Source organism: Sorex araneus, chromosome 7 (assembly GCF_027595985.1).
Source record: "Sorex araneus isolate mSorAra2 chromosome 7, mSorAra2.pri, whole genome shotgun sequence".
Classification (NCBI taxonomy): Eukaryota; Metazoa; Chordata; class Mammalia; order Eulipotyphla; family Soricidae; genus Sorex; species Sorex araneus.
Genome location: NC_073308.1, coordinates 31,462,316 through 31,488,159, shown reverse-complemented (window position 1 = coordinate 31,488,159; position 25,844 = coordinate 31,462,316). Strand labels below are relative to the sequence as shown.

Below are 25,844 nucleotides of genomic sequence, written 5' to 3'. Positions count from 1 at the left end.
AACAGAAGCCAAATGCAAATGATTAAGTAAAAGCGATCTCACCTTTGAATTTCTCCATCTTGTATATTGTCATAAATAACAATTTAATTATCCTCTGAGGTTAATATTTTTCTGGTTCAATGGGGAAGTACAGGAACCAATAATATATTCATGCATAATATGAGGCAACAGAGACTAAAGCATCTTATTTGTAGCAAATTTTATTTTCAAATAACCATAAAAGTTATTCAGTTGCTCTTCAGATTAATTTATAAGACCATGCAAGATGTAAACATGAAGTTCCAAAGGAAAAATTATACCTGACAATTCTAATATGTGAGGGAAAAATACAGAGAAATGCAGAATGGAAACTTTCTACATATGGCTAATATCTGGATCTTTACTCTTGCCACTTTTTGTCACTTCAGCACAAGAAAAATGTAGGGCAAAGATGCAAAAATTATTCATCCAAGGGAAGATCGTTGACATGATACAGAATAATGGACAATATACTACACTAAATTCCACAGAGAAATGTTGGGAGTTTGGGGGGGGAAGGTTGATGTTAGATTGAAATACCTATTTAAAAAGAAATTCACTTGTATTATCTTACTATTTCTATCATATTTATAAACTTTCTTTGAGTACCATGCATGATTAGGAACTTTTTTTTTTGCTATGGAAACATAAAATGGAAATCTTCCCAGAAGTCATTCAAAGTGATATATTTGAATAAGAAGTTATTGTAAAAATAAAGGTAAATGGCAATATTCTGGAAAAATGTTATGGGGCAGAGTGTTATGAGAGTAATTCCAAATGAGCGGCATATCATAAAGAAAAAAATCTTCCTATTTTTGGCATTGGTTGCAATGCAAAGCACCGTGGTATTACAGAATTTTAATTTACTTGAGTTTTTAGTGTTCATTCTCATTGTATACAAGTACAAAAGGATCCTATAATCCAGGATTTATCTGTATGGATGGTTTCAAAGAAAATACAATGCCATTTCCCCATTTCAGACTAAGTCCTAGTGTCCTTACTTAACCCGAGGGTCTAGAGACCATGAATGTAAAAGTTATCAAATCTCAAGAATACGCAAACTCTCTACTAGTAAAACTAGTTTTCTTTAAAATACAGTTAAAAAGGAAATAGCAAGAATCCATAGAAAACTAGGTGCTTAGACTTCTTTTTATAATAATCACTGGTGTTATCACTAATCTTCTCCTTAAGAGCTAGAACAACATAGCTCCAAATTTCCATTCCAGAAAGTCCCACTTCTCACACCTTCCACCATGATAGCCCCTGCAGGCACACTGCAACAGAAAACGAGATGATATTTATACTTATAAAAAGCTCTGACTCCTAACAAAGGTTACTGTAAAAAGAATGTGCAGTGGATTCCACTGGGGGTTGTTAAAGCACTCTGCTTTTTAGGTGATAAAAAAAAAATTACCCAGTTTTTAAAGTATTTGCTTTTGATCCTTTATTGTGGAATTTACCCTTATTTGAAGTACTGAAGGGGGAAAAAAAATCTGCCCTCTCTGTAAATCAGTATTAAAGTGACCACCCAACCAAAACTGACTTTCAGTAACTTTTTCTTTTTTTTTTTTTAACCCTAGATCAACAGAACAGAAGTCAAGCCAAACCAGGCATGGGGGAGGTAGATTCTCTGCAAATACAATGCCCAGCTCTCGAGTATAAGTGTGCATTCATCTATTCCATGCAGAACATTAGTTGCTCAGACTCAGACACAGTGCAGAATGGGAAAGCAGGATCAAACTTCCAAGCCCACATCACATTTTCCCCCTGCCTGTTCTCATAATTAGTGCTCCTTTCTTTAAATGTTTTTTAAATGTGCCTGTTTCAAATTTATATTATTTTTTTCAGATGTCTAATTTCAGTTATTTTCTTTCCCTCCTGGTCAGTTCCCACATTTCACATACCAGACAAATACTTAAAGGTCTGTAAAACTAGGCAAGCTTCCAAAATATTTCTAAACGAATCTGCCATAGGTGACAGGACAGGAAAGAAGGCAAAGTTGTAGGACAAGGAACTGAATAAACTGACTGAAAATGTATTGGAAATTCTATTTAAGTCACTATAACTAGGGATGAGATTTCAACGAGGCACAAACATTCAACTTACTGACAAAACCAACATGTTTCATGATCACTCAAAATAGTCTACTTGTCATGGTGCATTGCTTTTTCTTTAATACGTTGCTCTCTCCTTGAGGTTTTTTTTTTTCAGTATTCAGGAAGTGAAAACATTTAAGAAAACATTCAAAATTCTCAAGATACTTGTAAGTGAAATATTTAATGTCTGTCATTCAAAAAGTTACATCATTTACATAGGGTTCATTTGTATATAATAGAAATTTTATCTCAATGAAAAATGTTCTGGAAAGTTATATGTTAATTTTCTTAACATATGCTTTGGATATACAGCTAAATAGGAATTGATAAAAAAATTCTTCAAATATTTCCTTGAGCAATTGTTTTAAAAGCCTCATTCCTAAATATTTGTTTTTCTTTCCACTTGCTCCCTTTGTCTGTAAAATCATATGTAATTGGAACCATGAAAAGATTGGATCTTTTCAGAGTATATGAAAAGTATACAGAAAATAATTGTATACGTCAACAAATTTGCTCATTGCATAGTGAATATGTAAACGTATAAAAGAGCTATAAATTTTACCCTAGTAATCTAAAAATGTTGCTGAAGTTTTTTACATAGTACTTTATTCTGAGGTTTATTTTTGTTAAAACATGGTTTACTCCCCTTTTTGGTTTTTTCTTTTTAATACATGTACTAATTCGATACAACAAATTAAAAAAGGCATGAAAATTAAAAATAAAGTAGTAATTTTATCATAGCTACTAGAATTTAATCTTATTATACTGTCTTTTTCTAAGTATAACAAGTTGTAAATGTCCTGTGCTGCCACTTAAGACAGTGTTCAAAATTAAATTCAACAGTGTGTTTAACATAAAGTTAACTTTGTTTGCATCAAATAAAATGTTTATTAATGAAAGCTATTATCATACAAGAAACAGCAAAGATAAGTCATCATACAGAGATGTACACTAGAAGTGACAGATGTAAAAGTGCATGCAGAGATTTTTGTTTAAAAAGGAAGTAATAAACAATAATACTAAAATTACTGGGTTTTGATCTCTATACTCTTAAATGAGTAATAGCTTTTCTTTGAATTTACAATTGAAAATGTTATCAACAGATAAAGACTAATACACATTAGCAAGCAGGTGAAATGAATGCTTTTGGACTTTTATCTTACAACTACTGTGCTTGACAAATGTGTGGGATAATTTTTTTAATAACTTTCTTCAAATATGGGATGGGCATATCACTGCCAGTTTGCTCTGGTTTATACACAGTTAATCTAATTTTGTTTTAAACCACATGATTTGAAGCCTTCATTTGTGTTAGACACCATAACCAACAAAAGTTTTTTCAACATTCAGTAAATGACAGTTAAGTGTGTCTCTCTCTGTTTCTCTCTCTCTCTCTCTCTCTCTCTCTCTCTCTCTCTCTCACTATGTCTCTTTCTCTCTCTTTTTGGCCCAGTATATTTTTAAATGTATGATTATCATGACCTAATATTGTCTTTGTCTTCACTGCAGTGGATTTCCGATCAAACTTTTCCCCTTCTTTTAATACTTTAGGGAATTTTCAAACGTCGGGATGTTTGGCTGTAATGCCCCAAGATTTGTTCTCCCTGAAAAAAATCATAGTGACAATTTATTAACTACAGAGCAGCTTGGCTTTTCGGGGTCTGCAATTTCTATTTAGATTTACAAATATCCATTTGTGCTCAATAGGCCTAACATTAACTCTTAATCATAATTAAGTTTTCGTTTCATGCAATTACTTTCTGTGCTTATTATCTCCTTTTTATTCAAAAAATTGGGCTGAGTCAAATCGATGGGGCATTACTTTTTATTATAACAGCATATGTTTATAGGTAATTCCAAATTGAACTATATTGCATATGCACTGGTGTGTATATTTAAAATGAATCAAAAGTTCAAAAATTTCAAAACTATTTGTTTGCTTGAATCTTTTTCTAAATTTTGTATTACCTCTTTAATAGCTTTTAGGTATGATATTGAAAACACAATGATACAGTTAAAGCTTAAATAAAACTGATAGGAAATAAAACTCCTTAGATTCAAAATGGTTTATTCACACAAATTTAATAGGATATATCACAATTGTTTGGTCCATAAATATTTAGGGGAAATAATTTCTATACAATGCATTTATCAATAAACAAAGAAACATGGACAATTTTGCTAGACCACTTACTGTACTATAAACACGAAGCTCAATATATAAGATTATTGAATTTATCAACTATATTGAAAGAGTGCACAACTGCTTTCTATGACATGTTTGTCCCCTCTAACAGGATACACCATAAAAAGAGTTTCAGAAATAAGAGGTAAAACAGTACAAAACTAGTGAGGTGTCAAAAGGGCTTCAAACAGTTAATTTAACAAACGACACAGAGATCCTGATTTTCACAAACTTACTTCCAAGTTATATCATAAGGCACATAGGAGAACTGAGTTATAATTAGTCTACTTAATAAAGTAGATCTATAGTACCATATATTGTTCTGTCAAAGAACAAAATTTATAAGTATCAATATTTTACCTGTAAAAGTGTATTAATAAGATCTCAGCCTTACCAAGGTTGTTTGGTCTGGTTAGTGGTAAATGCCCAAAATGTAATAGAAATATGAAAAGTCAAGATTTAAGCTCCATATAAGATGATAACCACACTCGTTAAATATATAATGGCAATCACACCTTTCTTCTGTTACAGTGTTAACTTATCTTCCATCAACTTTTTTTTAAAAAATAAGCTACTTTCTGTGCTAATTTTCTAAAGACCCTGAGCAAAAGTTACAATAATGCACTTTAATGTGGGCAGTGAACTGTCAATATGTAACCACACATTTATACAGCCAGAAGGACACCTTTAAAATCTATTAAATAGCCACTTTTACCACCATAGGAGATTTAAGGGGCCCAAAAAGTGGAGAATATGTGCAAAGTTATTCTTAACAATCCACTAAAGCAAGACATATATCTTGACTTCTTTTTTATTTTTGTTTTTTTTTTTTAGGAAATCCACAATCTAATTGGTATTTAACTACAACAGAAGCATATAGATGAACATTCACCACTGCCCAGACCATTAGGATTTTAGTTTAAATTAAAAGGAAAAAAAATGCTACTGTAAACTAGGAAATATATTCAGATCAGCATCCACAAGGCTTCTGAGTTTATGTATTTTAAGACTATAACTTCAAATCTCTAATATCAGGTTTTTGTCTCTGACAAATACATCAACCTGCGCCAAAGTAAACTAAAACAAAAGGATTCTCATCGTTGGTATAATTCTATTAAGGTTTTGTTAACATTATTTATTATAAAATGCCAGATACAATATCATGGTACATCTGAAGCCAATTAATAGCTATTAATTAAATTATACTGTTTTTTAACTTCTTAAAAATTATGTTTTGCTTATTTCCATTTCCCTGGGAAAAATAATTTATAAAGAATGGTGTCACAACTATCAGTTTTAACTTTAGAAGATTGAGTATAAATTTCAAATTCTAAACGGAATTTTCAGTTACACAGGGACTATTTTTCAAATATTATAAAGCAAAGAACTAAACGTCGTTTACAGTGTTCATCCCTAAAAGAAAGAAAAGTCACATTCCTTCAATAATTTCCCATATAGTCAATCTTTAATATTTAGAATTGCTAAATACTTTTGCTTAATCATATTCCTCGTTTATCAGAAAAAAATCAAAACATGTTTGTTCCAATTTTTTAAATGCCAATTTTCCAAAGTTCATTAAGCACACATACAATTGCAAGATTTAAAAAAAAACCTGTGAATCTGATTCTTTATTAATCTAATCATTTAATCGGGAATATGATTATTGACCCATCATACCACTCTTTTTTTTTCCTTCGAGATTCTGGAAATAAGTAACATACAATTTTAAGAGGCACTTATTAAGAATTAGTCAAAAACTCCCCTTACCAACTGAAAAATCTAATTTAAAAAAAAAATACACTTGGTAGACCAAAAAAAAAAAAAAGACACTGTAAAGGAGACAATACTGTAAACTCATTTGCCAAGTGGCTGCAGATATTTCACACCACGCTGTTGTTTTTATTTCCCAAATATCTTGTGGGTTAGAAGGAAAAATAAAAAGTCTTGTAAATAATAAAATAAGAAGTATGCAAATAGGATCAAAGAAAGAGGAAGAATTTAAAAAAAAAATAATTAAAAAACAAAAACAAAAACGAAAACCAATGTTAGAAAAGGTTCGTTAAGGTAGTTTGTGAGGGGCTTCCGGATTCGTGGCTGTCCATGTTAGAGGTCACGGCTGTCACTACAGTGATAGTGGGATTGGTCAGGTCTGTTAAAGTGGTCGCAGTGCCGGGTGGAGTGAGAGCGCCGCTGTCTGCTGAGGGCGGGGCCGGAAGCGACGTGCCATCAGCTTTATCAACACCCCCATTCTCCTGCCGCAAAAGGTTCCTTCTGAATTTGGCTCGTGCGTTTTGGAACCAAACCTGCAAACCAATCCCAATTGATTTCTTTACCGATGTTTATTTTTTATAGTCCTTTTTTTCTCTTTCTTTTTTTTTTCTCCTTTCCTTCTTTTTTTTTTTGGATTTTTTTTTCTTTTTGTTAATACGATTTGTTATTTTTCTTTGTGAGAGGTGGGTCCCTTTCCTCCTTTTATTCCTGCTTTTTTTTTCTTTTCTTGTTTTTTTTTTTAAACACAGTAACTCCAGTCATTCTAAAGCTACTCTCTCAGATGCATATATGCCTCCCCCAACCCCCATCCCAGCATGAACAAGTGCCACATGGGACAACTGATGCTTAAGTATAGGTACCGTGGAGATGAAGGCATAGAGATAAAGGGAGAAAAATGCATCTTGGTTCCTCAACGATTGTCTTTTGAGACTGGGAAGGGGCAGAGACCATGAAATTTTGCAAAGTAAGAATCGCTCCTATGAAATAAACATCATTGAAACAGACATCAGGCTCTTCCGGAGCCTGGCACAAGCTAAGTATTCGTTGCAAAAGAAAAAAAAAAACCTCCAGGGCCAGACTCCAAGCTGCCAGGAACCTGTAGGTAGAATTTAAGTTGTTGTCGTTTGTCACTAAGAAGTGACAGATGACCACAGGGGACCCACGACAACTATAATTTCCTAAAGGGTATCTTCTTGCCCTGATGAGCTCAGAAAATCAATTGGACAGCAGATCTACTGCCTTCTATTTCTTTTTAAAAAAATATTGCCCTAAACATAGAAAAATAAATGTCCCAAGTCATTGATTGTGCAGATACTAACCACATTCATAATATTTTAGAAATGGCGAAAATTTCGGATCTGAATTTGGATAGCCCTCAGCTGTGAGTGAGGCTGAGAAGAGTTTGTCGAAGTGAGAAGGCAGCAAGCAGGACCCCCACCAAGGTCTCTGCCCTGAGCCTAATCGCTAAAGCCGCAATTTGTGCAGATAAATGCCACCACATTTGCAGATCACTGAGGCGAGTTCTGCTGGATTTGGCCAGCCCATTCATAGGGAGAGGATGGCTACTTCTTAAAATGTTCGGGCACCTTCTGAGAAACCCCTACAAAAAAGTCTCAGCCTCCCCCTAGGGAGATATCTCATGAGAAGTGGTGCAGGAAATATCTGTATCATGCTAAGCAGGGAGAGATTTATTCGTACTGGCAAGGAGGGTTGGGGTTGCTGTATGCATAGCCAAGGAAGGAAGTTTCTTACCTGCAAAACTCTTTTGGTCAGGCCTGTTTTCTGAGCAAGCTGTTTGAGGTCCTTGGCATCTGGGTTGTGGTTGATGGCAAAGTAGGATTTCATGGTCCGGAGCTGGTGGTGTTTGAAAGAGGTTCTCATCCTCTTGGTCTTCTGTGAGGGTGGGTAAGGCTGCTGGTCCCGGTCCAAGTGGTCAGTGTCATTCTCATTACAACCTGTTGCGGTAACAGTGAGCAAACAACCACTCAGTGGGAACTCTTGGGGTCACAGAAATGCTAGAGGGCCGGGGAGGAGGCTGTGGGAATAAAGCAACCTTGGGAACAGCTGTTGCCCTCTGTTCCAAGCAGTTTCTAGACCAAAGGAAGAGGCTAACTGCCTCCTACAGACCAGTTTGAGTGGGTCAAGTTGGTCTATAAATGTGAACACAAAGTATGTGGACTAGAGAAAAATTACATCAATCTGGGATTTGCCTTATTCTTGTTGAAGATGACTTGGGAAGATGAATATGGTGATTAAATGTGGGAATAATAGAAATCACTGAGAGTGAATCATCTCTCTTAATTATCTTCATGAGTATCAGCACACTGCCCCTAAACACACACATACACATGTTTAAAGATGTCCCTTTTTGTCTGTATCGTGGAATAAGACATTATCTAAAGTATTGCTGTTTGCCCTCAGAGATACCATAAATTAGTCATTTCAAGTCTCTCAAATCTAAAAGTTTCTTCCACGAACCAAGGAAGAACTTGGTCTATTCCAATTTTTTTTTTGCCTTTTCTCATTCCAAGAGCCCTCTCAATAAGGAAAAAGCCAAAAGGTCATTGGAAGGGGAGGAAAAGGTACAACATAATGAGTAGGCATCATAAGTAATCATAGGAACATTATTTTCATGAGTTTTTAGTGGCAACTGGTTAGCAAAGATCAATCCAAGGAAGAAAACATTCCTGTGATTTATGTGAATAAATATTTGTCAAAGAAGATGTGCCTGGACTTGTTCACTGGGTTCAGGCCTGAAGCATGGCCCATCACTCCCTATTCAGAGACAAACATTGTGCTTATTTGGGGAGAGGCTCTTGGTCCCTTCTGCTGTGGACATGTGTGACTGGCAGTTGGCTGTCGGGACAGAGATGGTGGCATCTTCTCTCCCCTGCCAAACAAAGTGGTCCTCAGTGCTGAGCGCAGACCGAGCAGCCTTTAGAACCACGCTGGCAGTCATTATCCCCGGGATGCAAAGTGGTATATGTAAAAGGGCATTTCCACGTACCTCCTGGCTCGGCAGAGGGAATGTGATTACAGAATGAAAACACTTTTTGCCAAATATTTACTGATTCATCAACTTCACAACTTAAAGGGCATGGGATATTTTTCCCCCTTAAACCTTATTTTAAGGTATTTATCTGATGTATATTCAGATCTGATTATCCTGCCCTTTAGTGCATTACAATAGATCAACATTACCTTGTCTGGGGGGAGGTGGAAGGGAAGGAGCATCAACCTGAATCTTGAAGCAGATGAAGTCTCTCTCAAAACAGACTCTTTCATTCTGGTTGATAAAATATTATGCGCTTGCTACGCTCTAGTTAGAGTTATTTTCTAATAATTTCAGTAAGTCAGCATATATACAGAAAGAAGTATTTTTTTTAGGCATCCACCAAGAGGTCAGTCACATGACAAAATCCATTCAACAAGAAATTCTCCTAATGAAAACTAGGCATTAACTCACATCTCTTTGTTCCTTTTTCTATGAGCAGGAGGCCAAAGAGCAGGTGAATTTCCTGTTCTCCTGTGGGGACTTTCAAAGCAAAGCACGGGGCTAGGAGCTCAACAAGCAATCAAGATTCTGAATCTTGGCTCACCAATAATATCATAGTTTGAGTGACTCAGTCGTCACACAAAATCAAATCAGCTTGAACTGGAATCCAAGTTAGATAGTCAGGAAAACACACTTTATAAATCCTAACAGAAAGGATAGCATTATACCCAGACACAATAGAGAAAATACACTTTACATTTTATCCTAGTTCAACCCGGTAGGGAGATGTCAAGTTCAAATAGCCTACAGAACTGCACTTTCATATCCTCAAATGGATGAAACAACATCTTATGACCCGCCATAAAATTCAACTTATCTCCAGTAAACTGAGCCATATTTCACAAGTAGATTATAAAGGTGCCCACAGAAAAATGGTGCAAAAGGCACACCTGGATCATTTGAAGCTTCAAATAAGATTTCATTTCTATCACAGGTGGGAAATATAAATTTCCCTCAAAGAGCACATTAAATTGAGGATTATACTTGCGTAGAAAACTTGACATTTAAAAATATGCTTTTAACTTCCCCACCCCCCACTCCCAGTTTCCTGGAACTATTATTGCTAACTCAACTATGTATTGATCAGTTTTAAATGTGAGATTTATAAAAAAATAATTACAGAAAGATTTGATTAATTTTCTTCTGAATATGTATTGGTGTCCACTATTTGTTGAGAATTTTGAAAATCAGCAGAATTTTTAGCTCACTAAACAAACATAGACTTGTTTCCCCATAGACAGCTCTGGTAAAGAGAGTTAACTCTGTATTAAGATGATATTGCTGAATAAAATATCCCTTTGGTTATGTTATTACTTTCATTATGCAACTTAATAGAGCAATCCTCTCTTTCTATACAGTAAGTGAGTGGATTCCAAAATTACCCTAGGCTTAACTATAAACGTATTACATGAACTTGCAAGTGTCTGTTCCCCAGGGGCTATTTCTAGAGCTACCGGATCCTCCCCGCCCCCATCTTATGAGAGAAATAACTTTATTCAAGCCATATTAGACATCCAATGGTAAGAACACCTGACATTATATGGTTAATGAGAAGATCTAAATATTTTCACTTATAAAGTCGTTTTTGAGTAGGGTCACCTATTCTAAAACGTCTTTCTACTCTGAACAAATAGAATCTAAGATCTGATCCCTGAGAAACCACTAGGGGTCAGTACCAGGTTAATTTCAGAATTACCAAGAGCTTTTTGCAGTTAGGATGTGAAGGAACAGAATAAGGGAGGTTTTGAAAAGAGGCAAAAATGTAGTCTTCCAATGAAACTAAATGGCTCAAATCAAAAGTGCCTATCTTCGGTTAAATCTCTTTAGTCCCTGAGGATTGTGTCTCAACTCAGTATTCCCAACCAATTTTTCACATGTCCAAAATACTTTTCTGATATCTACATATTAGAAATCTCATGCCTGATATCTGATAACTGCATATTAGAAATTTCTCTTATGTCAATTTACCTTATGTCAAAAACTTATTTTGCCAAGTTTCCCATTTTTCCTAGATGTCTGAATCATAAGCACATTTTGTGTAATTTATTACAATGTGGAAATTATATTTATCAATTATACATTTGTTTAGTGTCAGCATCACTTTCTTTAAGACAAGTTACATTAAACATGGAAATATAAGATTCAAAGAATACTCAAACAATGAGCAAAAATTGTTTATCAAATTTTCTGCATTTTAACAGTTTCTTCTATTTGTAGGAGCTCTTCTTTAGCTAGTTTGTAATGGATTGCATTCGATTCATAAACTATTTCTAAGTTGTGATTTCTTGATGTATTTCTTGCCAGAAATTTTAAACTCCTATTTTCTCTACACTTTCACCAAGTCCCCAAATATTGGGAACTTCACCCAATATTTCACCCCAAATATTGGGGTGCTACTGATTAGAGGGCACCAGGGTCAGTGTTGGTGAGGTGTGCAAATCCCTCCAGATTGAGGGAGCTTCTGGAACTTTCTTCATAAGCCACAATAGGAATATTCTCCATTACCAAGTCGCTGCAATAACTTGCAAACTAAAGACATGAAGTGGAAGGGTTTCGCTCTTTTAAGGAGATAAAGGCATGCTCTCAAATTCTCCTAGGACTAGCAGACGTACTGTTCAGACTTTTTTAAAGATCCAAAGTGAAATAAAATCCACCGAATTAGATTAAATAAACCAAACCAGAGAAGCCAGGCTGGATGCCCTTTGGCAAGAAATTTCCACCCTCTGGACTTGCTGGAGCTGAGGAGTTCCCCTCTCCCAAAAAGGGCTGGTGAGCTATGTGAGAGCCTGGGGGGGTGCTGTCTCTCTGTCTCTCTCTCTACTCCCTCCCTCCCTCCCTCCCTCTCTCCCCTCTCTCCCCTTTCTCTCCCACCTCCTCTTTCTCCCTCTCTCTCCCTCTCCCTCTCTCCCCTCTCTCCCCTTTCTCTCCCACCTCCTCTTTCTCCCTCTCTCTCCCTCTCCTTCTCTCCCCTCTCTCCCCTTTCTCTCCCACCTCCTCTTTCTCCCTCTCTCTCCCTCTCTCTCTCTCTCTCTCTCTCTCTCTCTCTCTCTCTCTCTCTCTCTTCTCTCTCTCTCTCTCTCTCTCTCTCTCTCTCTCTCTCTCTCTCTCTCTCTCTCATTAGGGCCTTGGGGCCTCGGCAAGTGTTTCAAGATTCCGATGTCATCTTCTATTAATAAAGGACAATGAGCGTCTGCCCGTGCTGGCCCGGGAAGCACGCATCAAAGGAGATGAAGCAAGAGCACTGGACCAAGTGACCGGGAAGCCAAGCCCTGGTGGAAATGTGGCGGGGCCAAGTCAAAGCAAAGCCTGGGGTTGCATCTGGCACAGCCCTAACCAGCAGCAGGATCGGTAGCCAATCCTTTCCCCTAGAGCCCTTGGTCCAGCCCTTCCTCCCCCAGCCTGTGCCTGGGGCTCCCCATCCCTTCTGTTCCTGAGAAGAGCCAGTTGTGCCTGCCGCACTAGGATTCCATCAACTTGGGTTTAATAGACCAAGGAAGAACCCCAGGAGCAGGGTCAGTCGCAAGCTGGGGAAGAACCCGCTGGTCCTGCGTGACTCCCCCAGCGAATTCTGTGCTCAGAGCAAGACTTGGCTCCTTTCCCATGGACTGGTGTGACTTTGGACAAATCAGTGATCTGACTGGGCGCGGATTCTGTAAGGCTGCACAAGGAAAGTCAAGCCCTGGCAAGGCACTGGAGAGAGAAACAGCAAGGCTGCTTTGGTTAATTCTTGGGTGCTGTCGGTCACTGGAAGGGGTGGGAAGCTCCCTTTCAATGGAAGGCAGGCTCCTGGATGGCATCTCCCGCTTTAGCCCCATCAAGGTCTGGGTCAGAACATAAGGAACACAGAGCAGCTAGACTAACCCTTCAGCTCCCCAAAGCCAATCACCAGCTTGCAGAAACCTTGCCCAATACCTGCAAATCACATGAAAAAGAGCTGCTCCGAGATTATGGGCCCATAGTGGGGAAGGGGAGGTAGGGGCAGGCGACCACACTAAGGAATGGGTGAGTGTGGTCAATCAGAGATCCAGGTGTGCCCTGCAAGCAAGAAGGACAAGCTTCCTAGCTAAAGCCCGGTGCCTACACTTGTTTTTATTTTTGAAAAGGGGGCTGAGGGGAGGCCAAAAGAGCAGTCAGGGACACCACTAAGCCTCCACTGGATCTGACCTGGAAGCTCTTCCAATCCCCAGGAACCGGGTGGGGATGTCTGGAGGTTCTATGGTCTAACACAGGAATAAATGAGCCCCCAAGCAGAGACCTGTGGCGGAGAGCAGGCCAGCCTGGGACTGACTCCCCTCCAGAACCAGGATTTGGGGCTGATTCTCCACTCTTGCCAACTGTGTTCCTGATTAGCGCTGGGCTGCTGCCCACAGCCTGTGCCCACCCCCCACCCTACCTTCCAGACAGACTGAGACTGGACTCAGAGTTTGCATGTGTGTGTGTGTGTATATATGTGTTCTTTTCGTATTTAGAAAAACCTCCTCCAGGATCTATAATTTGGCTTCTCCACAGGAATTGCCCTGGGGCTGTTTTGCTCCAACTGGGAGCCAGAAACTAATGGGCTCATTAACTAATGGGCAACAAGGATTTGGCTCTGCCCCGTTGGGGGGCGGGGGATCACTGCCCGTCCCTTGGTGCTGAATGTGGTGGGGGTTTTAGGTGCTTGTATCGTTGTTGTTGCTGTTATGAAAGCCATAAAAAGGTCTCTCCCCTTCCATTTCGCCCTTGCCTCATTTTCCCCTCCTGCCCTCTTTCTCCTTCATACCCTTCCTTTGGAGTGAAAGGAACTTGTAGTGGGAAGATGGGTAGGGACAGGCAAAGGACCCTCTTGCAACCTGACCTTGGAAGGGGAATAAACTCTTGGGGAGGGGCCCAGGGCATCGGGGAGCGAGGCTTGCGTCGGGGCCCACCTGAGTTGTAATTGACGAGATCCACTCCCAGCGCGGGGCTCTTCCGCTTCCGGGGCCGCCCCTTCTGCACCGTGCCGGTGCCGTTGAAGTAAGGCAGGGCCAAGCCGCCGCTCTTGGCCGCCAGCTCCGTGTAGCTCAGCGGCGCCGGATACTCCCCTTGCAAGAGGGTCTCGAAGTGGGCGCGACAGTACACCAGGCTGTCCTTCATGCCGAAATGGTCGCCCGTGGTCAGGGTCTTGTTGCAGGTGGAGCAGGTGAAGCAGCTCAGGTGGTAGACAGACTCTCGGGCACGCATGACCATCTCAGAGGCGGAGATGCCAAGGTGGCAGCGGGCACATCTCTGCACAGAGAACCTTCTGGAAGGAAACAATAGAGTCAGAGCCCCTGGTGTTCTCCCACCTGCAGCCCTGGAGCTTGGTCAGCAGGAGTTGGGAGGCAAGGACACGACCCCGGGGCCCACTCCAACAGCAACTATGTTGATTTATTGACCACTCCTGGGGAAGCGCGACAGGGAAGCCCTTCGTCAAAATTAGCCTCAGTTTCCTTCCCCGTAAAGTGGACATTTGCAAAACAAAAAGGTTCTGCTCTGGCTAATACACAAAGCTATCAAATGGATACTAAGTAGCCATGCCAATGGAAAGTGTTTCATTAATGAATTACAAAACATATTGTGAAAGGAGAGATTTATCTGTGAAAGGTGTGTATTTGTGTGTGTGTGTGTGTGTGTGTGTGTGTGTGAGCACGCCTGAGTGCATGAAAGTATTTAGACAGGCACAGTACAGGAAGAGGATGGGGGTTCACAACTTTGCAGAGAAAAATCTCTTTTAGAGAAACGAACCACCTCTGTCGTTTGGGCTGAGCGCCCAGCTGGTCACCTGCACACTGCTGAGGCCTTCCCAACCCAGAAGAGACGAAAGTGTCCAGATGCGCCTGTCCCTGACTTTACAAAACCTTCAGTCTGCCCACACGGTTCCAACAGGCAGTAAAGGGGGCCCCGGCGCCGCTCACTTCTAGCTGTGTTCATTGCTCGGTACCCACTACCCTGGCGAAAACCAAACACCCAGGCCACCGCTTCAGATCCAAGGCGTGGACAGTCACCCAGTTCGTAGTAACCGGAAAGAAACCCACAAACAAAAAAACCTCTTTCGTTTGGGCCCACTGAGTCACGCCCATTGCCATTTCCCCGGGCTTCTCCGGCTTCCCTCTGCCCCTGTGATAAGGGGGCCAGGAGCAAATGAGATTCTTTGCCAGCGACCCTGACCTCGGGAGCCCCCTCAACCCCATCCCTGCAAGGGCTGGGAACAGGATTCCAGATCGCGCACGGAGAACCCCCTGCGTCTGGGGGTCGATCACCGCACCCCACAGGGGCGAACAGTGGGAGGCTTGGGCCAAGGGTGGCGTACCTGTAGTAATCCTCCTTGCAGTAAATGCTACCGTCCTTGGCGAAGCACGTGAGCTCGGACTCGAGGGCCAGTTTACATTCACAGCACTTCAGGCACCTCAGGTGCCACTGTTTGTCCACCGCCAGCAGGTAGTACCTGTCCGAGATCTTGCCCCCGCAGCCGGCGCACAGAGCGGGCTTCTCGGGGCTCAGCGGGGGCATGCCCTGCAAGGCAAGCACAGCGCTCGGCTCATCCCGTGCGCGCCCGGCCGCAGCGCGCGCCAACACCCCCGGGACTGCGGGCCTCGAGCGCCAGAGCGCGGCCAGCACCCCGGGCCACAGCGCTGGGGCAGACGTGGGGTTGGGGGGCGCGCGGGCGGGTTTTCCCCGTCGGCTCGCTAGCTCTCCGCCGCGGACGCCCGAACCCGCCTTGGGGTCCTCCCGGGACTCAGCTTGAAGCTTTAACCTCTGGGCGCGAGCTGATGCTTTGGTGGATGCTTCCAAAGCGGGCAAACTACAAAGTGTGGCTTGCAAAGCTTGCTACAGCAAGCAACGGAAATCGTTCTTAGGAAACGCCAGGGCGAAGAGGACCGACGCGACTCGTTTAACAAAGCCGATGACCATCCTATTTCTCTCAACTCCTACCCGCAGCGTGGACGCGGCCGAAAGGGAGAAATTATTCTAGGCCGGCTTCAAGATTAGCTGACTTTATCTGGGGCCAAACATACTAACTAGAATTTGCGGCTTGGGAAGATCGATCCTCTTCCTAAGTAGGGGTGCAAAGTGCCTGTTCCCAGGCAGACTCGGTCGTCGGGTCCCCTCTGCACGCTCCTCGCCACCCTCTACCCCCATCGGGTCCCCTGCCTCAACGTACAGGAGAGATCTTCGTGCAGAAAATCTCGGTGCCTAAATGAAGTTTCCCCCCCTTGCGTCCCTCAGACGCGGTACCTCCTCAGGACCAGAGCAGCCCCCCGCAGCGAAATTCAGGCTCGTGGTGCAGCTTTATTTCTGTGCGGAACAACCGCAAAAGTTGCGGGGCCAATAATTAAAAAAAAAAAGTTAATCGCTGGATATTTCCCTCCAGACTGTAGAAATGGGTTGGGCTTTCCCACGAAACTTGGGCGGGCGTGGAAAAGTTACAAGCCTCGCCCTTCCCCGAGTCCAGGACCCCGCACAGGATTCACGTGGCAAAAGCAGCCACATCCACCAAATCCACATTCCGGGGAGCCCCCTAACCCTGCAGACCCGCCCGGAGAAATCCACCGGCGGAGCGGGAACTACGATCGCCCGAAGTGATGCCGAAGGCACGATCCGACTCCGCGGGGCTGAAATCATTTCCGGAGACTTTTGTAGTTTTTCCCCTCCAGCTGGGAAGCGGGAAGGGGAAGCGCATCGATTATTAATCGGCTTTCTTTATGTTCCGGGCGAACAGTGGCACCCGAAAAGTGGCTGCTTCTGTCGTTCCAAGCATAGACATTTCTGGCGCTTGCCACTAAGTGCCCGGGTCCTCCGGATTTTCCACTCGATTTCCCGCTAAATGTTACAACCGCCCCATCGGAGAGTCCCACGCGGTCCAGACTCGCCAGCGGAGTCGAACCGGGCTGTGAGGGACCCCCGAAAATCACTGGTTTTGGGGGGGTGGTGCTGATGTTCGAGCGTCGATAGACGCCCGAGTCCCGCTGCAGAGCTCGGATCAGCGGACCCTGAGTCACCGGGAATCGCGCTGGTCCCTGACGCCTCAGCGGTGCTCGGTGCTACCCGCGCCCGCACCCAGTTCGCCTTCGGGTTCCCGATCCCCGCCGGGGCGGCCAGAGGGCAACGAGCCACGCGAGTAAGGGCTGCGAGGGGATGCGCCCACTCCCATCCCACCCCGGCCCTCGCCCTCCCGGACAGCCAGCCCCGGCGGGGCTCAGGGGTGGGGACATTCCCCATCCCACCGAGGGCCGAGGCTTGGTGGCTGGAGAAGGAGCGGCGGGGAAAGTCCACCCGCCCGACTGCGGCGGCCGCGCCCGGCCCGGCCAGGACCCGCTCAGGGGCCCGTCCTTACCGCGTCGCGGCCGTTGAGCTGCGCGCCCTTGGCCAGGCGGGCCTCGCTCTTGGATCTGCGCTCCATCTCTTCCATGATGCCTTGGATGTGGCCTCCGGAGATGCCGTGGAAGAGCATGGCTGGGGGGCGGAAAGGACACGCGTCGTCTTCTGCTCGGCACCCCACTATTTCCATATACACAAGCGCGGGGTTTTCAGCTCATCCGAGTGAAGGAGCAGAAGAGAGCGGCGAGGAGGCTCCGCGCCGGCGGAGCGCAGAGACGCGCTCGCGGGGGACAGAGGACCGGAGGGAGCGGGAGAGAAGAAAGGAGCGGGCGGCTGGGAAAGCGGGCGGCTGCCCGAGCCCAAGCAGGAGGGGAGGGAGAAAGCCCGGGTGGCTCCCCCGAAGGAGATGTGCGGAGAGCAAACTGGGGCGAGCGGGGCTAAAGGAGGCAAAGGAGGCGAATCTCACTGCTCCGGGAGATCGAGTTACTAATGGGAAACAACTGGGGGGGGAGGGGGGAGGAGGAAAACAAAATCGGGTGAAGAAAGAAAATAGTTTTGAACACAAAGAAAGCAAAAGAAACGCTATTTGCAGCGGTCCCCGGCTGCTCGCACCGTGCCAGTGCCTGGAGGTTGGGTTAGGGACTGCTCCAGCCCGAGCTGCGTCCAATTTGTTAAGAGACTAAAGCCAGCCCATTTTTGATAATTTAGTAGGAGGAGTCCTCTCCCCGGAGCTGCCACGGATTTTTATTCAGACAACAAAGACCTGTCATACTCCTCTCAACGGCCTGGTGATGGGCAAGCGGGGACAAACATTGGTGGGGGGGGGAGTCAGAGTGGGGAGGCAGTAGGAGGAGGCATTTACTGCCCCCCAACACACACACACACACACACACACACACACACACACACACACACACAGTAACACTTCCAAGAGTTCCAGGTCATATTTTAGAGCGGGAAAGGAATCCTTATTGTGGTCAGCTAGGGGCAGGAAGTAAAATGAGAACTTATTTGGGTCCAGGCTAAAGATCAGATTGTACCTCCACAGCCAGAGTGATTGTCAACCCCCCAACTCTAGCTTTCCTTCTTGTGGCATTTCTGGTGCCCATCCTAGGGTTCACACACCACCATTCCCACCCTCCCTGACCTTAAACACTAGCGCTTCTCTCAAGGGTAGAGAACACAGAATCCTTCCCTCAAGACCCCCTCGCAGAACCCTGTCCCCAACTCACTTTTAAAAGCTGGTGTCACCTCTCCCCCACAAGGGTTCACCAGAAACTGGCAAACACAAAGTTAAAGTAGGCTGAGAGGTCTGAGACCCATTTCTCCAGTCTACTTCTGGCCAAAGACACGTCTTTGCAGACCTTCATGTGGGAAACTGGGTGGACACCAGGGACCAGTGACTGTAGGACAGGTTCTCTCATCCCCAGGACAGTGCTGCTCACTTGAGTGTCCCCAGTGACCCATGTGAAACTTGTCGATGTGGGTAGCCCCGTGTCAGACTGGGCACTGCACCCCCACCTCCGCCTTCAGGGAACTAGGCTTGCACTTGCTGTGGGCTGGCGCCCTTGTGGGTAGGGGGCAGCTTGTAAAACTGGGCACCCCCAGATTTTGGAAAAGGTGAAAGGGGCTCGTTGCTGTGGAGGAGGGGAAGGTGAGAGCTGAAGCGCAGAGCGGCAGACCAGCACCTCACAAGGGGTGTGATTGTTCAGTCTCCCTCTGTTCGCCTTGTGCTGGCCCCTCCCTGGCCCTATTAAAAAGTGGTCACAATACTCTGATATTGTCGATTCATTCAAACTCCAGGAGCCTCCTCAGGGCCCAGAGTGGGCAGGAACCCAGGACGCTTTAGGCGGGGCAGAGAAGGCAGCCCGGGGGTGCTCTCAACTCCTTTCCTCCCTCCCCACTGCCCACCCTGACACACCAGCCCTGCTAGGACCCTTGGGGCTTCTGTTGTCCTGGGTATTATAGAGGAGTTTTCTCTCCCGGGGAAGCCCAGATGGAAGGGGGCCAAGTCTAGAAAGATCAAGGCAGAGAGAAGGGGGAAAGAAGGGAAGAAGGAAGAAGGGATGAGAGAAGAAAGAAGATGACAATGAGGAGGGAAGAAGGAAGGAAAGAAGGAAGGAAGGAAGGAAGGAAGGAAGGAAGGAAGGAAGGAAGGAAGGAAGGAAGGGAAAGACGGAGGGAGGGTGCGGGAAGGAGATGGGATGGAGGGAAAGGGGGGAGGGAACTGTGCCTGGTGCGGCAGCCTCACTTCCTGTCCCAATGCGTCCCCTTCTGGGGCTGCCGCACTCACCTCTTCCCCCGAAATCCAAGCCTCAGTGCTTCCTCTGCTCTTTTCTTAGGGTCAAAAATAATGTTTTTTGCAGACTGGACGTGAATGCTGTCCTCCGGGTGCCAGAATACAGCTCATAAAACACAATTTCACACAAAGATGAAGCCAATCAAGTGCACTAAGCCGGATACGGCCCCTCGCTCGGGCTGCCCGACGGGCCAGCAGGGCTGCTATTTACTGTAAGTAATGTAATTAGCCCCTTTGGATGGAAATCAATGGGCTTTTCAAACCCACGTGCGCCAACCCGGGGGCCCGAAGGAGGCCGGGGAGCAGCCCGGCCATTCACAAAGGGCACATCGCCCTCCTCTGGTCAGGGCAAGGCCCATTCAGATGCCCAGGAGCAGGAGGAAGAGGAGAGACAGGATAGGTCTCTGAGGAACACCTCCATCCATCCGCCCAAGGAAGCTCCAGACAAAAGTGAGCGGGCGGAACCCACACAGAGCCGGGCTTTGTCTGCTGTGCAGGCTAAACTCTTTACTCCTTCCCAAATGGGGTTGCGTCAGGCTTGGAATTGGGTCTAGTGGTTCTTGGTGTTTGGTCTCCTTCAGCAAAAGCTAGAAAGAGCCCAAGAACTTCAGAGACTCCACAAAGTGAAAGTTTAACAGGCCAAGGGCAGAGAGATAGTGCAATGGGTAATTGACTTACAAACTTTCTTGCCTTACAAACTTTGCAGTGGGATTTGATCCCATGCACCACATATGGTCCCCTGAGCACAGAGCCAGAAGTTAGCCCTGAGCATCACACAAGGAAGGGAGGGAGGGAGGGAGGGAGGTAGGGAGGGAGGGAGGGAGGGGGGCGGAGGGAGGGAGAAGAGAGAGAAAGAAAGAAAGAAAGAAAGAAAGAAAGAAAGAAAGAAAGAAAGAAAGAAAGAAAGAAAGAAAGAAAGAAAGAAAGAAAGAAAGAAAGAAAGAAAGAAAGAAATTAGCTTAACAAACCACACCAGAAAAAACTCTGTGGGAATCCTGTCTAGGGTTGCCAACCCTGAGGTCCTGCCTGCTGGCTGGGAGTGTGTCCAGCCTCTCCATGTTTCCTCAGGCCTGGCAGGTACTGGGGGGAGGGGAGGCAGGTGGGGGAGTCACTTCTGCCCTCAGCACCCAGGGTGGATCCCCGCTAGGCCTGCTTCAGCCTGTAAAAGGCGGGTTATGAGTTCCTGCACCCAGTGGGATCTGCTACTTCCCATAAAGCAGCAGACTGCCAGGATTCTTCCTCTTCAGTTCATGCAGGAAGTTTGCAGAAAGCAAGGGGAAGGGGGGTGGAGCGCAGCGGGAGTTTGGAAGGTCCTGGTTAGGGCTACAGAAATTGCTCCCCATTGTCCAGCCCTACCTCTCCTCCCACAGTTTCCCTAGAAAGGAAGGATGAAGGGGGGAGAGAAGCTCCAAGAACTGGGTGCGTGATTCGAGGGGTCCTACCTTTGGGTCTTGCAGTCCCAGGACATTACTTTTGAGGGTCTTTTCCCACCCCTCCCTTTCCAGGGCAAGCATCTCCATGGCTCTACCAGCCTTTGGCCCCCGATGGCTTGACCGCTTGGCCTGGGCTCCATAAAAGTCGAAGAGCTCTGCCTCTCCAGGGGTCACCCTGGGGGCCTCCTTACCTTACCCAGGAATAAGTCCTCGAGTGTCCGCTCTGCACCCCAGGCTGGTAGGAGTCGTGGCACAGAAGCCTGCCACACGCTGCTCTTCCTCACGATGGGCACACACCTCCCTCCCCGCCTCCTTTTCTTTCAGCCCCTTGGCCCCGGGCTGGCTACTGTGGAGCCCCCGCTCCAGCCCTTGTTAGAGAGGACGGCTGGTTTCGGGTTAGGTACAGATCCCGGGAGTCGGGATTCAGGGTCTGGGAATCCCCTTAAGGGGGGGCTATGAGCCTCTAGTGACCGTAGCCCTGGGATCCCACCCAGAGTTCCCAGAGGTTGGAGGTGAAGCGACTGAGTGGCTTTCTCGCAGTAAGACAAGCGGAGGGAGGTAAAAATAACCGCAGCTCGGCGCCTCCTGAGGGCACAGGTGACTCTGGGCGCCTGCAGTCCTGGACTTTGAAGACCTGAGTCCCCACGCCCCCAGTTTATTTGTAAAGGGGTCTGGACGTCAGCTTCCCTCTGGAGCCTAGGAAGCTGGTTGGGGCGTCCCCTGTACTTAACGGCACAGTTCTGGACACCGTGTCCTGCTCGAGACACTGCCGTGGGCTTCCCGGGCGCCGCCCAGTCTGGATGCCCCACAGAGACTGGGAGTCTCTGCGCGGGAACCTCCCCGACCCCAGAGCCTGGCAGGTCCAGGCTACCGCCGCACCGGCGCCCCCGAGGTACAACCTCACTCGCGGGGCGTCGCTCTGGACCGCAGCGGAGCGCGAGGAGATGCGGGATGCACTGTGCGCGGTAGCGCCGGGAACAGCCGCGGAAGCGCGCCAGCAGCCGACCTGCCCGCCGGGCCTTTGCCCTCCTGGGCACCCCAACCCCCCAACCCCCGACTCAAGACCCCTCACCTTCGCCCTCTGGCCCGGCCCTGGGGGCGCGCTCCGGACCAGGTCACATCTCCGCCCCCTTCCAACCACAGTCCTCCAAGGGGCGAGGCGGGGCGCCGCCGGATCAAGAGCCCACACTTCTGCGATGGGAAGCCCCCCTTTACCTGAGCTCGGCCGCGTGGCGGGCCCTCGGTTGCCCCAGGAATAAAGGGAAGGGTTCTGCCCTGGGTCCGTGGAGATCGCGCGCAGAAACGGCTGCGCCGGGTTTGGATGGAACAAAACAAGGTGATTGAAGCCATTTGCCAGTTAAGCCCCGCACCGGTGATTAACGGGGTTTTCCTTGCAAGCCCACAGCCCACCCCAACCCTTCCGGTAGGGAAACGCCCCCAGCAGCTCCGTGGAGGATCGGGAGCGCATCCCTCAAGCCGTTGACAACTGGTGGCTCCGTAACCCCGCGACCCGAATCCCCCCACCCCCACGCCCAACACACCCACCCCTCCAGGAGGAGGAAAGTCGGAGACTTTCGAGGGAAAAGCGCGAGGAGGGAAGCGCAAGTTCCCGTGGTGGCGGCGGGGCAGTGCGGGCTGATTCCTAAGACACAGACACACAGACACAGACACAGACACAGACACAGACACACACACACACACACACACCCTTCTCATCCCCCCACCAATGGAGGTGCGCACACGCGTGTGCACCCCTGCACTTGGGAGAGTGGCCCGGGGCTCACCTGCCTCCAGGGTGGTGCCGTTCAGCATTCTCAGCGCCAGCAGCGTGGAGCCCGCGGGGAAGGTGGCCGCGCTGGCGGAGAAACGCGCGCATCAGCCCACCGCGCCCGCCGGGACCCGGAGCCTCCCGCCACCAGCCACCCGCGGGGAGCGCGTCCGCTCCTCCCGTCGCGACCTCCAGGGTCCAGCGGCTCTCAAAGCCGCCTGTGCCCCAGTCCTGGGGCGCCGGGACCGCCAGGAGCACTGGCCGGGCATTCACTACGCCTTTCCCACGAGCCCGCCCGCCCTGGCGGGGACCTGGGGATCTTACCTTGAGCTCTGGACGTTTCCGCCGGGAACCCGGTTCTTGGCCAGGAAGGGCAGAATGGCAGTCAGGGGTGCCCACGAATCCCCAAATCTCGAGTTCTCTGTTAAACAAACAAAATAATAGAACGCTGGGTGGTGGATGCAGCGCTCTCTCTCTCTCTCTCTCTCTCTCTCTCTCTCTCTCTCTCTCTCTCTCTCTCTCTCTTTCTCTCCCCTCCTTCCCCTGCCTCTCTCCCATCTCTCCCTACACCCCCCTACCCCATCCTCACCTCTGACCCGCAGCTCCCTCCACCTGTCTTTTATTTTCTGTTTATGCCTCCAAATCGGGAGGGGGGCGCACCGGGGCACGGGCGCGGAAGGATGCCCGGAGACGGGCGGTGGGGCTGTGCTCAGCCTGGCAGCCTGGCAATAACCAGGGGAGGTGTTAATGGAGGACTCGGCTGTAACTGAACCTCATAAAGCCGAGAGCCTCCGGGGGCTGGGGCGCCGCGGGTGGGGGGCGGATCCCGCCGCGCGCCTGGGGCTCTCCCCGGCCCCCAGCCGGCCTTGGCCTTCCAAGAGCTCCGACCTGAAAGGTGCCGCCGCCAGCTGGTGCCTGCCTCGACGGGGACGGGCGGTAGCTCCTGCGGGGAGCTGGGCTAAGCCATTGATTGCTCACCCGCCTCGTCCCTGCCTTCCCTCGGGGCCCTTCTTCGCCTCCCCGAGCTCTAGGGCTGGGGCGCCGCGACCCCTGCACTTCGGGAGCGCGCTCTGCGCCCCAGGGGGGCATTCTCTGTCGAGTCCGCCCAGTCTGGAGGTTCTTCCCCGTCCCCCCCCCCGCCCCTACACACACACACACACACACACACACACACACACACACACACACACACACACACACACACACACACACACACACACACACACACACCTACCCCTCGCAAGTCCCGTTTCTCCGCCCGGGTTAGGAGGTGATTAACCTTGGGGGCTGGGGTGGGGGCGGGGACCGACTTACACTCTGGAGACTCACACCTCGGGCACAGACAGACTCCCGGAGCCGGGGTGGGGCGGGGGCCTGATTACGGCGTCTCAGGTTCCCCGCCCCGGGCGCAGTCACATACCCCGCTTCGCCCTCCCTCACTCCCCCGCGCCCCCAGACGTGGAAGAACAGCGGACCGGGCGTGTGGGATTAGCTGGGGGCTCCAACGCCGGTGGACAAGGGGGTGTGAGCAAGAAAACTGGGTACTCCGGGATGCGGTGACCAAGCCGACTTACCACCACTCCCACCCGCCCTTTGTCGCCGCACTGGCTCTCCCGGGTGCTGGGAACTGGGGTGGGGAGGAGGGTTCCCGACCCCACGAAGGCAGGTCTGCGAAGGCACGTGGGGCGGACCCACCTCTCCGCCAGCCCCGCCAGCCATGCCACACGGTTTAAGGGAGGCAAGGGGTCGTCTGGAGCCTAGAATCCAAGTTCCCTGTCTTTCTTTTTCCCATCTCACTCGCCCAGTGTGGTTCAGAGCCCCGGGGCAGAAACCCCTTTTCCCCAAGAATGCGGTGAGCCTGTAAGTCGCTCTGGTTTACTTCGACGTCAGTCTGGCGGCCCCTTCCCAATCCGCCCCCCCGCGCTCTTCCTCTCTCGAAGAAGCCCCCTCTCCGTCGGGGCTTGACCCGAATGGGGGGCCCAGACGTCCGGGATTGTGATCCTAGCCAGGCCATCGAGGGGCACCGAGAACACTTAGGTGAGCTCACCCATCTCGGTCCAAAGCAGCGGGCTTTATCCTCTTTGGGGTCACGAACCGTTTTTTGGTACCTGATGAAAATGCGCTTCCACACGCGCGCGCGCGCGCGCGCACGCACGCCAGCACGGGCGCGCGTCCCCCCCACACCCCCCGAAACTCCCACTTTGAAATACGAATTTCGGTGGGAAGATGCGGTCGGCGAGAGTCTCCGCATTCCTCGAGAGCCCCTGGTCCCTGGGTTGACTCTTTTACCCGTCATCCTAGAAAGGGGGGCCTGCAGTCTGGAGGCTGTAGTTTAGGACTTAACCAAGAATGTTGGTAGGGCGAGGAGAGCCGCGCGGGATGGGGCTCTTGGCACCCAGCAGAGCGCGCAGGGGTGGGGGGTGTTGGTAAACTGGACTGTAAGTCACAAGCCCCTGCTAAAGCTAAGTCTTCCACGATTCCCAGAAACGTGGGTGCACAGGGACTACTGACACCCGCTCCCCACTTAAACACCTCCCTCCCCTCTTCCCGGGGAAGGGACTCATTTTGGTTTCCCAAAGTAGCTTTAAATTGTTTGCAGAGTACTGGAGGGAAATAGCACCGAGTTTCAAATCCTGCATCACCCACAGTGTCCCAGACCCCAAAGTCCGGTGTTTGCTGGAAGGAAATGACCAGTGGTGCCTCGGAGGGGGGGGTCGGGAGTGCTGGGTGGGGAGGACACCGGGATCTTCGGGGCTGGTGGGTCTGTGAGGGTCTGTGAGGGTCTGTGAGGCTTCGAAGGTTCGCCATTGGCTTTGGAGTGAGTCCTGTGCGCACCCCCGGCCCCCCCCCCCCGCTTTGTTTGCAGAAGAATGTCAGCCGAGCTGCCTCGGGGCAGCGGAA

At 48.1% G+C, this 25,844-nt stretch overlaps 1 protein-coding gene across 8 annotated transcripts; it reads right to left on the bottom strand.

The window, feature by feature from the left end:
- Positions 1-205: 205 nt before the first annotated feature.
- LHX9 (LIM homeobox 9) lies at positions 206-25,037 on the bottom strand. 8 transcript variants are annotated; one of them, XM_055144932.1, is made up of 8 exons: positions 24,991-25,024; positions 23,268-23,364; positions 22,960-23,030; positions 17,460-17,578; positions 15,435-15,637; positions 14,032-14,387; positions 7,822-8,024; positions 206-3,718 (listed from the first exon to the last, which is right to left on the bottom strand). In XM_055144932.1, exons 1-8 carry the CDS (start codon positions 24,992-24,994, stop codon positions 3,662-3,664), a joined length of 1,110 nt encoding a protein of 369 aa, XP_055000907.1. In that variant the 5' UTR covers positions 24,995-25,024; the 3' UTR covers positions 206-3,661. The 8 variants fall into 8 exon arrangements, with proteins under 8 accessions (XP_055000907.1, XP_055000908.1, XP_055000903.1 ...); XM_055144928.1 differs by lacking the exon at positions 206-3,718 and adding an exon at positions 4,186-6,602 and having other exon boundaries at positions 14,032-14,384; positions 24,991-25,037; XM_055144927.1 differs by lacking the exon at positions 206-3,718 and adding an exon at positions 4,186-6,602 and having other exon boundaries at positions 24,991-25,030.
- Positions 25,038-25,844: the final 807 nt, after the last annotated feature.